Raw genomic sequence first — 11,958 nt, 5'->3', positions numbered from 1 at the left:
TTATATTAATTTATACTAACTATTAAGAAACTTGTGTTTCTTAGTCCTTACCATATCCATGCAAACTATTACTAGCCTGTTAGCTTCGATTATGTTTTCCTTTCATTTAAAGTTGGCTGGAAAAAGCATTCTCTCTGCTATGATCTCATGAAGTTCCAGTAATCTACAGAAGCTATAAAGACCTAAACATATGCAGATAATAATGAAAATCACTTTATTTCTTGTCCATGAAAATGTTTTGCTGAGTATGGAGTAGAGAAGAGAGATGATGGAGGCCAACAGTCTACACACAGGGCAGAAAGAGACATTAACGTAAGAGTGAGGTGCCTCGAAGAAAGTGAGGATATTGTAAAATTGGAACAATGATATAAAACAAGGTAGTCTAACCAATACAGAAATATTGAAATAGTGTGCCTATTCTAAAGTGATTAAATTCATCATGCTATTGAACCCCCCAAACAGCATTTTATCCAGATATAATAAGTAGATAAACATTTAGGGCTGGAGATGTAGCTCAGCTGTAGACTGCTTGTCTAGCATCTACAAGGCTCAGGGTTTGAGCTCTACTACCCCAAAAATGCAGACTAAATTTTTTAAAATATTAGTTTATCTGAACCTATACTCATCCTGTACCTCTCAAAATTCCATCCTAAATTAAGATTGGGAGCAAAAAAATATTCTTTGTTTAAGATATTAAAATCAAGACCTTGAAACCGGTAGTTGTGGGTCACGAGATAAGAATTTGTGACTCAAGGAACTAGCCAATGATTTGGGGTATCTTCTAACCATTTAACTGAAAGTGTTGTTTCTCCAATATTCTGAAGCTTATGGCCCTCCATATGCAATTCTAGGATTGGCTAGAGGTTGTCAATCCATCCAAACTCAGAAACTGCAAAAATGAAAATATTTTATTTGGAGGTCTTAGGAACTGCAATTCAGCAGACAGGTTTAGATAACTCTCAATCCATGTTCTGAGGAAGACAGGAAGAATGAATGTGTCACTTGGCGAGAAAGTGAACCTACACACAGGAAACTCTCTTTGTAAGTGAGCAAGTGGGCAGTAAGCTGCTCCCCCAGGAGGCTGGGACCCAAGTAAAGAACATGTACTTCTCCTTATCCACTGTGTTACAACAGCTGTATCAGGTGGAAACTTTTTATTATTATTGAAGACATCTAGTTACCTCAAAGACCGTAAGAAACAGAAAAGTGAGAGTTTATCTGGACCCTTGACTACATGACCAATAGAAGATTTTTTTAAATGTATGAATAGAATGTAAATATCTAACATCTATAAAACAAAAATGTGGAAAGCTCTTGATATGCTTCTTGAGCCTCTAGGAACAATGTTATTGTCCTGTTGTTCTAGTTTTTCCACATGTGTGAGGTCAAAGGGAAGAGGTGACCAAAGTTCACAGATCCAAGCAGCAGCTGATGATGTGCCTGCCTCCTGCTTCCTACCAGCCTCCATACTTCCTTTTCTAAAGCTCTGCCAATGTTACCTTCATCACAATTTTCCTTTCGTTTAAAACTCAAAAGTGGGGCTGAAGAGATTGCTCAGTGGTTAGAGCACCTATTGCTCTTCCAGAGGACTCTGGTTCTGTTCCCAGCACCCACATGGTAATTCACAACCACCTGTAATACCAGTTCCATGGGATCTGACATCCTCTTCTGGCCTCTGTGGGTACCAGGCATGCACGTGATGCACAGACATAACATGTAGGCAAAGCATCTATACACATAAAATAAAACAACAAAACTCAAAAGAAAATTACTTTGTGTAAGACTCCACTTTTCAGAAACAAAATGGCTTTTGGGGATATAAATTTAGGTCTCACTCCTGACATATTTTCCCCCCAAAGACTTGAGTCCATACAGTACTTCTTGTCTATTGTTGTTTGCTGTGATTTGGATGGCTGTCCCCTAAGGTCCATGTGTTAACAACTTGGTCCCCAGGATGTTGCTACTGGAAGGTAGTGCAAACCTTGGGTTGGGGGCCTAAGAGGTTCTTAAGTCAATGAAAATAGGAAATGTATCCCAAGGACTGTGTAGGGGGCAGGTGCATGAGTGTCACTGCTTGCTTATAGAGGACAGAGGACAACATTTGGGAGATAGTTAGCTCCTTCCACCGGGGGTTTCAGGAATTTAATTTGGGTCAGGAGGTTTTCAGCCTGTGCTTTTGGCTGTTGAACCATCAAAGCTTGATGGGCTTTTGACAGTGACTGGATCATAAAGGCTCTGTCTTCACAAATAGATTCATCCACTGATGTATTCAAAGATTGAATAGACTACCTGGAGGTGATGGAACTGTGGGAGTGGGGCCTGGCTGCAAACAATATGTCTCTGAGGAATGTCCTTGGGGTATATATCTTGCCCTGACTCTACCCATTGAGATGCTTTTTGCTTACTGACTCTGTGAGGTGAGCAACTTTGTTCTGCCACATTCTCTGCACCAGAAAGTTCTACCCTTCCATGGCTCAGAAACAGTGGAGCCCACATGTAATCCCAAAACCAGAGAGGAGGAGATAGAGGATCCCTGGAGCAAGATGGCTAGCTAGACTAGCTGAATCCACTAGCTCTAGGTTCAAGCAAGAGGCCCTGCCTCAACATATAAGATGTAGAGTAATTGAGGAAGACACCGTATGTCAGCCTCTGGCCTACACACACACACACACACACACACACACACACACACACACACACACACACACACACACTTGCAAAGCAAAGAAAGAATAAAGAAAAAGACTTGTTTGTTTATGGCACTGAGCCTGACTAGTGCCACCCCCATCCACTATAACACATGATATATTATCTCTGACTGTACTAAAAGTCTCCAACTTTTTTCTGTGTGTCTGACTCTGTGTGTCTGTCTCTGCCTCTGCCACTGTCTCTCTTTCTTTTTTGACGGGATGTCTCTATATAACCAGACTGCCTGCCCTTGAACTTGATCTTGCAAAAAGTTTGTGAAGAAAAAACATTTTTTCCACTGAAGCCTGCAATATCCTTATCACCACCTTTTCTCAAGGTCTCCTTTTCAAAATCCTCAACTGTTAAAAACAGCTAGGATCTGATTGATAAAGCCAGGCATGATAGCTCAGGCCTGTCATCACAGTATTCAGAGACTGAGACAGGTAGATTGCATGTTCAAGACCAACCTAGACTGCATAAGGAGATCCTGTCTCAAAGAAAGGAATCCCAGTTGATAAAAACAAAAGCATAGGACAACAGACAAAATATGTCCTTCTCACAAGGCAGTTGCCCTCCATGTTTCAACTACGTGGGTCAACCCCACTAGAGCCCTGCATTTAAATTATCTATAGAATCAAGCAGTCTAAGACCGTTTCTGCCCTCTTTAAAGCTACCCAAAGGAACAAAACAAAATTCAGGGTCACTTTCTCATTTTCACCTCCCGCTTCTCCCACAGCAAGCATTCTTTCTTTACTTTGATACTCAGCAGTAATTGCCCTTACAAGTTGAAGGCTTTACGAGATAAAGTTTAAGCTTCTCCAGGTGTACTGCAGGCAAGGCAAACTTTTTCTTAGAAAAAGCCAGAGTAAGTCTAGTAACCCACTATATCCATGGGTTCTACAGCCTCGGATTCAACAAACTGCAGATGTTGAATATTTGTATGTGAGTCGGGGAGCTCTGACGGTATTGAACCCATACAGATGTTTTGTTACTGCTCCTTAAACAATACAGTATAACAGTAATTTACATAGTATTCACTTTGTGTTAAGTATTATAAAGCAATCTAAACATGTTTTAATTTAAGACTGTGCATAGGTTTTATGCAAATGCTATGGAATTTTGCATAAGGGACTTGAACTTTGATATCCACAGTGAGATACCATCCACAGCAGGAACTAATCCTCCAAGGATACATGGGGCTTGGTTATCCACTTATGGTCTTTGATATTCTTCTTTCTCCTCCTCCTCCTCTTCCTCCTCTCCCTCCTCCTCCTGTTCCTCTTTGTTCCTCTTCAACAGTCCTTCAAAATGCAAATATTATTTTCAGTCAGAGACAACAAAAATGTTATAGTAAATTCGGCCTGCAAGTCATGGTTTGTTGGCCCTTGGCAGACAGAATTTAGGTTCAGACCCAGGTTCCAATCTAGGTCTTGCTTCAGCTTGGTCTAAGTTTCCTCCTCCTCTAAGCCCACTGAATCTATTCGCTTTTCTTAATACACATTGTTTTTCCCAACTTCTGCAACTCCACTTATTCTCTTTCTTCTGTATAAAAGCAATGATGCTTCCCTGCCAGGCAACATACAGACATGCTTTAAGATAAAAAAATTAAGTATGTAAAGAGCTTTGAGAATGATTAATAATGAATAATCTTTAAAGAATAACGTTAGCCAGGCAAGTGGTGCATGCCTATAATCCCAGCATTTCAAATGTGGAGGTAGAAAGATCAAGAGGCCAGCCTGGGCTACATAATGAGTTACAGGCCAGCCAGAGATGTAGAATGAGACTGTATCTCAAAAGCAAAGGAAAAAGCAACTTTTGTTGTTCAGCTGTTTATTCATTCACTAAATATTTATTGAGCACTTCCAAAGAACAAGGCAATGTACTAGGTACTGTTATTGATAGATTACTAAACAAAATTGGCAAATTTTTGTCTTCTTGGATAAAGTAAAACCAATAAATACACATTATAATTAGTGCTGGGTAAGAAATGCAAAGGGCAGGCTGGAGAGATGGCTCAGAGTTAAGAGTACTGGTTGCTCTTGCATCTGTATAGTAGCTAACAACCATTTATAACTCCAGTTTCAGGAAATCTGATGTCCTGTCTGACCTCTGCAGGCATTGCACGACATGGGTCCAGTTACATATATGCAGACAAAACACTCATACACATAAAAGATCAATACATCAAAAAAAAATTATAAAAAGAAGGAAAAAATGAGAAAGAAATATAAAGGGCATAAACCCTTTATATGACATACATAATTGATATTCTACTAGGAGAAAAATGAATTAAGTCTTCAATTTAATTTAGAAAAAAATCTTTGAACTCTTTGAACCTCTAAGTACAAAATAAGGATTTTTTGTGGTTTTGTAGATTTCCAAAGTCTTTGACAAGTCCTACAGTCAATTCTGATATCCCCCATCTTCCTGCCCAAATTACGAAATAGGGGAGAACTCTAGAGAGCTTAGAACTTTAGAGTACTCAACTACTGTCCCGAGATTCATGTTATGAACTGAATTCTGTCCCCCGTAAGTCCCTTATCTCTAATGGCCTATCTCTATCTATGTGGAGATAGGAAAAGCTACATACGGTCTCTTCCTCTTTTTACAAAGAACAGTAGTCCAGTGATATCAGGGCCCTACTCTTAGGACCTCATCTAACCTTAACTGCCTCTGTAAAGGCCTAATGAGGGTACAGTGAGGAAGTGGCTATCTATAAAGCAGGAAAAGAGACCTCCCTGGAAGCCCACTCTGACGATGGCACCTGTTTTTGTCTTTGAACTTCCAACCTTTAGAACTGTGAGAACATTTTGTTGCTTAAGTTTCTAGTCTAGGCTATTTTGGTATGGTGGCTCTAACTGACTAGTATAGTTGCTCAGCCCCTTATTCTCTGTGTCTAGGGATCTCAAGAATGTACCAGAATGAGAGAGGTCCCACTGAGACTGTCTCCGCCTTGAAATCAAAACTGAAATGGAGAGGGCTCAGCTATCAGGAGGGGATGGGAATGGGGAAGGAAGGTCACCAACACAGAATTAAGAGCTTCAGCACCCTAAGACAGCCATGAAAATCAAACAAATGTTGCTGGGAGGCAAAGGCATCATCCTCTGCTGGACCAAGCAGGGTAGAGCTTCACAAAGCTCTCCACACAGGCTTTCTCAAACTCCGGAACTGAGGGCCTTTACTTTCTCTTGCTAAGTGGTGCCAAGGTTGATGTTTCAGTCTTGGTTCTTTTAACCTTCTGACAGCTGTGTGAAGGCTCTTACAAGGAGGCTTGGAGGTGGCTCAGAGGATAATGTGCTTGTGGTACAAGTGGCAAAGACCATAGTTTGGATCTCCGGCACCCACCTAAAAGCTACCTGGGCAGGCATGGTGGTTCCTTCATGTAATACTAGCACTGCAGAGGAGACGGAGGATTCCTGGAGCAAGATGGCTAGCTAGACTAGTTGAATCTACCAGCTCTCAGTTCAAGTGAGAGGCCCAGCCTCAATATATATGATGCAGAGCAATTGAGGACGACACCGAATGTTAACCTCTGGCCTCCACATGCACACAAACATGATGCACCCACAAGTGTGCCTGCACACTTTGCACCCACCCACCCACACACACACACACACCCACACCCCCCCACACACACACACTTGCAAAAAAAAAAGTAAAGAAAAAGAGACTTTGGTTATTTAAGCTACTGGGCCTGACTAGTTCCACCCCATTCAATATAACATTATACACTGCTCCCAATTCAAATCTCCAGAAGTATTTTTGCTTTGTTTTGTTTTCTAAATGAGAATGTCTTTTATTTATTTATTTTTACTTCTATTGATTTTTTTTGCAATTTTGAGAAGGAGGAGACCTGAATAATTCCCAGAAGTCGTTTGGACCACTCTATAAATAAATCTACATCTTCCCCAGACTATAACAGCCTTCCAAGTGGAAGAAAACTTGTGAAAAACTGATCTTTAAAATGATTTTATTCTCCTAATTCCACAGAATGGTGCCCATTCACCCTGAATTTACACTGTTTAAAATGCCCTAAGTGACCTTGCAAGAGACTGAAATGAACAGCTGCTGCTGAGTAAAGTGTGGTAAAATTGATACTGCATAGCTAGCATGTTGGAATATAAACAGGTTATAAATTACAGCAGTGTGTATCCACATCATAAAGATGTCTATGTCTCTTTCCTCAGGGGGAAAAAAAAAACAGTGCCAATGATTGCATAAGCAGTTCTTATGCTTCAAGATTTTCATTTCAGAGTTGGCTTTTGTTTTGTTTTCCATTCTGAAAAGGAATAAAAACAATAGGGGAAAATGGAAAGTGTCCAATGAGAGATGAATAGTTAAAGAATCTATGGAACATTGTGTTTTTAAAAGATTGTAATAATGCCAAAATGGTTATGTGAAAAATTGCATATAGAAATATATATACAGTTTATATACAATTTTATTATAAGCTATGCGTTCAATTTCTGCTTACAATGCACTACAGCATGGTACTGTAATGGATTGTATTGCAGACTTCATTTTACCCCTTGGCATTTTCCCCACAGTAGGCTGAACTAAATGGTCTACAAGGTTGTGCTAGATTATGACTAGATGGAAAAATAAAGATAACCAGAAAAACCCTAAAATGGAAACGCATTTGGAGAAGACAATCTGACTAGAGGTGGAAAATAGGATTTTTTTGGCTAGACGTGGAGGTGCAGGCCTGTAATCCCTGCTACTCAGGAGGCTGAGATGGAAGGATGACAGGTCAAGGCCCGACTTGGGCTATATACATTGTGCTGAAGGCCATCCTGGGAAATGTGAGACCCTGTGATGGCTAGTATTTATTGTCAACTTGACTGACACCTATGATGCAGACCTCTGGGCACACTTGTGAGGGATTATCTGGATTGCGTGGACTGCTGTGGGGCAGCCCACCCTAACTGTGGATGGGACCATGGGCAGGGGAGCCTGGACTGTACGAAATGGAGAGGGCAAGCTGTGCCCTTTTAATATGCATGCATTCAGTGCTCTCAGATTTTGACTGTGGATGGGAATGTGACCATTTCTTTTGAGCTCCGGCTGTTGGGGACTTCCCTGTCATGACAAACTATATATAACCTAGAATTGTAAGCCAAATAAACCCTTTCTCCCTGAAGTTGCTTGGACAGGATATATTATCACAGTAATAGGAAAAGAAATAAAGGCACACTATGTCCCAAAATAAGAAGTAAAAACTGGGCTGGGGATGTAGCTCAGTGTTAAGGTGTTTGCCTAGCATACACAAGGCCCTAATCTCTACTCTGCCTCCACCCCAGGCACTAAAACAATTTTAAAATGAAACATTTAAATTTTTAAAAATAAAACACAATTAAAACTCTGTAACATACAGACTAAAGGAATAAAATTGAACTCCGAAAAGAAAAAGAATGTATACCAGAATTGAGGATATGATAAAGGTGAAATATTATGTCAGGTAAACATGGATTTCATTAAAAAAATTATTATCGGAGCAGCCCTATAATCGTAGCACCCAGGAGGCTAAGATAGAAGGGCTATGAGCTTCAGACCATCCTAAATGACACAGGAAGCACCTGTCTCAAAATAACAATGAAAGAAACCCAAACCACCACAACAAAAAAAAAGAGCCTGCTATCAGAAAAAAAGGCTTATGTCTTGATATCTGGACAAAAATACAACTGTATCCATACCTCATAGCATATAATAACATGAGCTCCAAATGGCTCATGGAGTTTAAGATCTAGAAAATGCAATAATAATTCCATTGAAGAAAACATGTGCAAAGTCCTTGTAACTTTGTTGTTGGGATAGCCTTTCATGAATGATTCTAAAGAGCAGCACAGTGTACTATATACAGATTAAAAGTTAGATATTTAACAAGTCAAAGAACAAACTGAAAATGGAATAATTTTACAATTTACATTAAAGGTAAAGAGTGTAATTCACAGAAGATATTTTTTTAAAAAAAGTAACAACCTCAGGGCTGGAGAGATGGCTCAGCAGTTAAGAGCACTGACTGCTCTTGCAGAAGACTGGGGTTTGATTCCCAGCATCCATATGGCAGGTAACAACCATCATAACTCCAGTTCCAGGGGATCCAATGCCTTATTCTGACCTCCACAGGTATTACACAACACAGGTTCACTTACATGTATGCGGGGAATACACTCATACACATAAAATAAAACAATAAATAAAATATTTTTAAAATTAACCACCTCAAAAGAAGAATGGTAAAAGTCACAGATTATTCTCAAATAAATCCAAATGACCCTTAAGACAACTGAAAAATCCTCAGACCTATGACACAATTGAAAAGACTTCAGCATCAGCTATAGCAACTGAACCTAATTGTCACTTCACAGTTTTGCAAAAACCCAAAAGTACAGTGACACTTGGATCTTCATGTGATACCTTCATGAATGTACAAGGTTATGTGCCATACCTTCTGGATAGAAAAAATGGGGCAAACCCAAGTGCCCAGCACTAGGAACAGACTTGGATTGTCCCATATCCACACGACCACAGCTGTTGTGAATGTGTAAATAATAAAGAGGAAGGTCGTGTTTCCTCATTTGGAAAGTTCTTTAGATATGCTAAAAGAAAGTATAAATAGGACTCAGATTTAAAAACAGCTTTATTAAAATGTGCATATCATAAAATTTATCCATTTGAAGTTGTTGTGTGACAGACTTCTCCTAGGGAAACAAGATGCAGTCTATTCACCCCAGATCAGGCCCAACAGTCCAAAGAAAGGACTGAACCAACGTCCATCTTGGTGAAACAATAAGCTTATTGGAATGACTTATGGAAGTATGGGTGAAAGGTTACAAAAGGGAGTTTGGGTGACGGGTGACTTATGGGAGTACGGCTGACAGGTGACTTACAGGAGCAGAAATGGCACCAAAGCAGATGCATCGCCAAAAGCTCACTCCAGCACGGGAGATGGCTCTCCAAAGCTGGAAGCCTGGATCTGTCTGCACCACATGCAGGTGGCTCAGCAGGTCAGAGTCTCCTCCCAGCAGCTCAGCGGCTCTGAGTCTCCCCCAGGGGTTGTTCACTATTTCTGTAACCTTGACCCTCATGAATCCTGTACATTTCAGCTTTTGCAGACAGTTGGAAGTTTGTTTACATTCCGAGTCTCCCGAGCCTCCTCCCTCCTCCTTCCCTGAGGGTAGGGAGGGTTGTATCAGGGATTGGGGGCTTGGTGTTTCAATTAGAAGCAAATCACTGTTAAACAAAAGTGTATAGTTTTTAGTACACTTTTGTAATTGTGGGAAAAGAAATATTATAAACATTTTCATTTGAACTCTTTTTAGTGTATAACACGGGTAAGTTCATGAGATTGCACAGCTAACACTACGACTTCCGAAACTTCCATCTGTGGCCAGATGTCTCAGCCATAAAACTTACTTATCAGTGAGCCAGATGTCTCAGCCATAAAACTTGCTTATCAGTGAGTTGGAATTCCTGACCGGTACGCGACCTGCCTGAGAGACTTCATGGCTCCTGACTTTTATAATTTTTAATTTTTTTTTTTTCATTCCTCCCTTTTTCTTTGTAACTATGGAGGGGCATCTTTCCCTCCTTTATAGATTATCAGGGTCACTTGTTTCTAGGGCTTGGTATTGGCTAGTCAGCACTAAGGTTTGGACAGCTGACAGCCTTTCTCGCATGAATTGAGTCAACCGGTTGAAAATGCAGGGGCCTATTGTTAGGATTAAGAGTAGGGACACCAGGGGCCCAACAAGGGGTAGAAGGTAAGGCAGAATTCCGTTCCACATGCCCCACATGGGGTTAGCAAAAAGCTCCTGTCGCCTTTTTTCTAGTTCCTCTTGGTGTTTTTTAATCCGATCTCTGACGATCCCGGACTTGTTGGTATAAAAACAGCATTTTTCCTGTAATGCTAAACAGATACCTCCCTTGTCTGCTGTTAGTAGATCAAGTCCCCGTCTATTCTGTAAGACAACCTCGGCTAGTGAGTCTACCTGGTCCTGAAGATCTTGTACAGACCGATAGACCATATTTACATCATTAATTAACTGTTGAGATAATTTGTTGTAAGTGTCTATTGCCACTCCTACACCAGCTGAGCCCGTAGCGAGGGCTCCTGAGATACCCAGTCCAATAAGCAATGGAATAAACTGGACCGCTCGTTTGTGCCTAGGAACGAATGTGTCAAAGCTAGGCAAAGGCACAGGCTCATCTCCTGGAATTATGTCTATGTCTGGCAAGAGCAATGCAGGGGCACATGAACCAGTCCAGTTAGTGGGTAAATAAGGATAGGCCATGTTATTTCCACATACATAAATTTTCCCCCCCCTAAACAGCCTGTCTGAGAGGTGTTTATAAACCTAGAGCAGGTAGTAAACATAGCTAATCCGAGGTCTACATCAAAGGAATTATTTTGAAAGGGACTAAAAAGGCAAATAGATGTGTTGAAGTAGCGAGGCTGGACCTTAAAAGGCGTGGTATAGCTACAAATATCCGGAGAGGGGAGTATATTAGACTCGTTACTTAAAGGTAAAACTAGAGGCCATGAAATTCCTAATGCGAGACACAGCCAACAATCCTCTGCCAGGGAAGGGTTGGAACGGTTTAGGACATCATGGGTGGCAGTAAGGATCTCCATGGTCTGAGGGTCTAAATTAAGGCCTCTAGGTTTGGGTAGCAATAGTGGATGGTAATGAAGGCGGGGCAAGAGAGACTCCCTTTGTTTTTGCAACACAGTTTGGACATAATTTTCTTTAACCTGGTCTGTAGGGCCCCCTCCATCTGATATGTGAATCGGAGCTTGTTGAGGCCAGCATGCCTTTTGTCCAGGTTCTACATAGCAGCCTGCACTAAGGGTTTTTGAATTATAACTTTCTGGTCCTATTACCTGAGTGTTAAGACTCCAATCTGAGCCCCCAGAGGCCTTTTTATAAGAAATGGCCGTAGAATAAAAATACAGGATGTTATTGAACCGACATTCAGTAAAAGAAGCATAACAGGATGAGTGCATAGCTTCGACGAAATTACAATCAGAGGGGCACTCACCATTAGCTGGTGGTAAGATAGGTTTAGGCTTAGACACACATTTCCAGCTCTGTTGGTGCTGCTGAGTAGGTGTACCATGAATACCAAGATATGCAGTCCTGTCTCCACAATCTACAGACCGGAAATATGTACCGGATGGGGCCTCCCAATGACCACCTCTACATTCACAAGGGGGACCATACTGGGTTAGCATAAATCTGGTAGCATTCAATGGTTGAAGGCCACCTC

At 40.9% G+C, this 11,958-nt stretch overlaps 1 protein-coding gene across 1 annotated transcript in view; it reads right to left on the bottom strand.

Annotated features, from left to right (window-relative positions):
• Positions 1-9,548: 9,548 nt before the first annotated feature.
• Positions 9,549-11,958, bottom strand: part of LOC108491622 — a 7,339-nt gene continuing 4,929 nt past the window's right edge. The window contains 3 exon segments of the mRNA XM_029554217.1: positions 9,549-9,921; positions 10,705-10,912; positions 10,948-11,911. Coding sequence (XP_029410077.1) covers positions 9,549-9,921; positions 10,705-10,912; positions 10,948-11,911 — 1,545 coding nt within the window.

Source organism: Nannospalax galili, unplaced genomic scaffold, assembly GCF_000622305.1.
Source record: "Nannospalax galili isolate Female #2095 unplaced genomic scaffold, S.galili_v1.0 scaffold1285, whole genome shotgun sequence".
Lineage (NCBI taxonomy): Eukaryota > Metazoa > Chordata > Mammalia > Rodentia > Spalacidae > Nannospalax > Nannospalax galili.
This window is presented reverse-complemented; position numbering and strand designations above follow the sequence as displayed.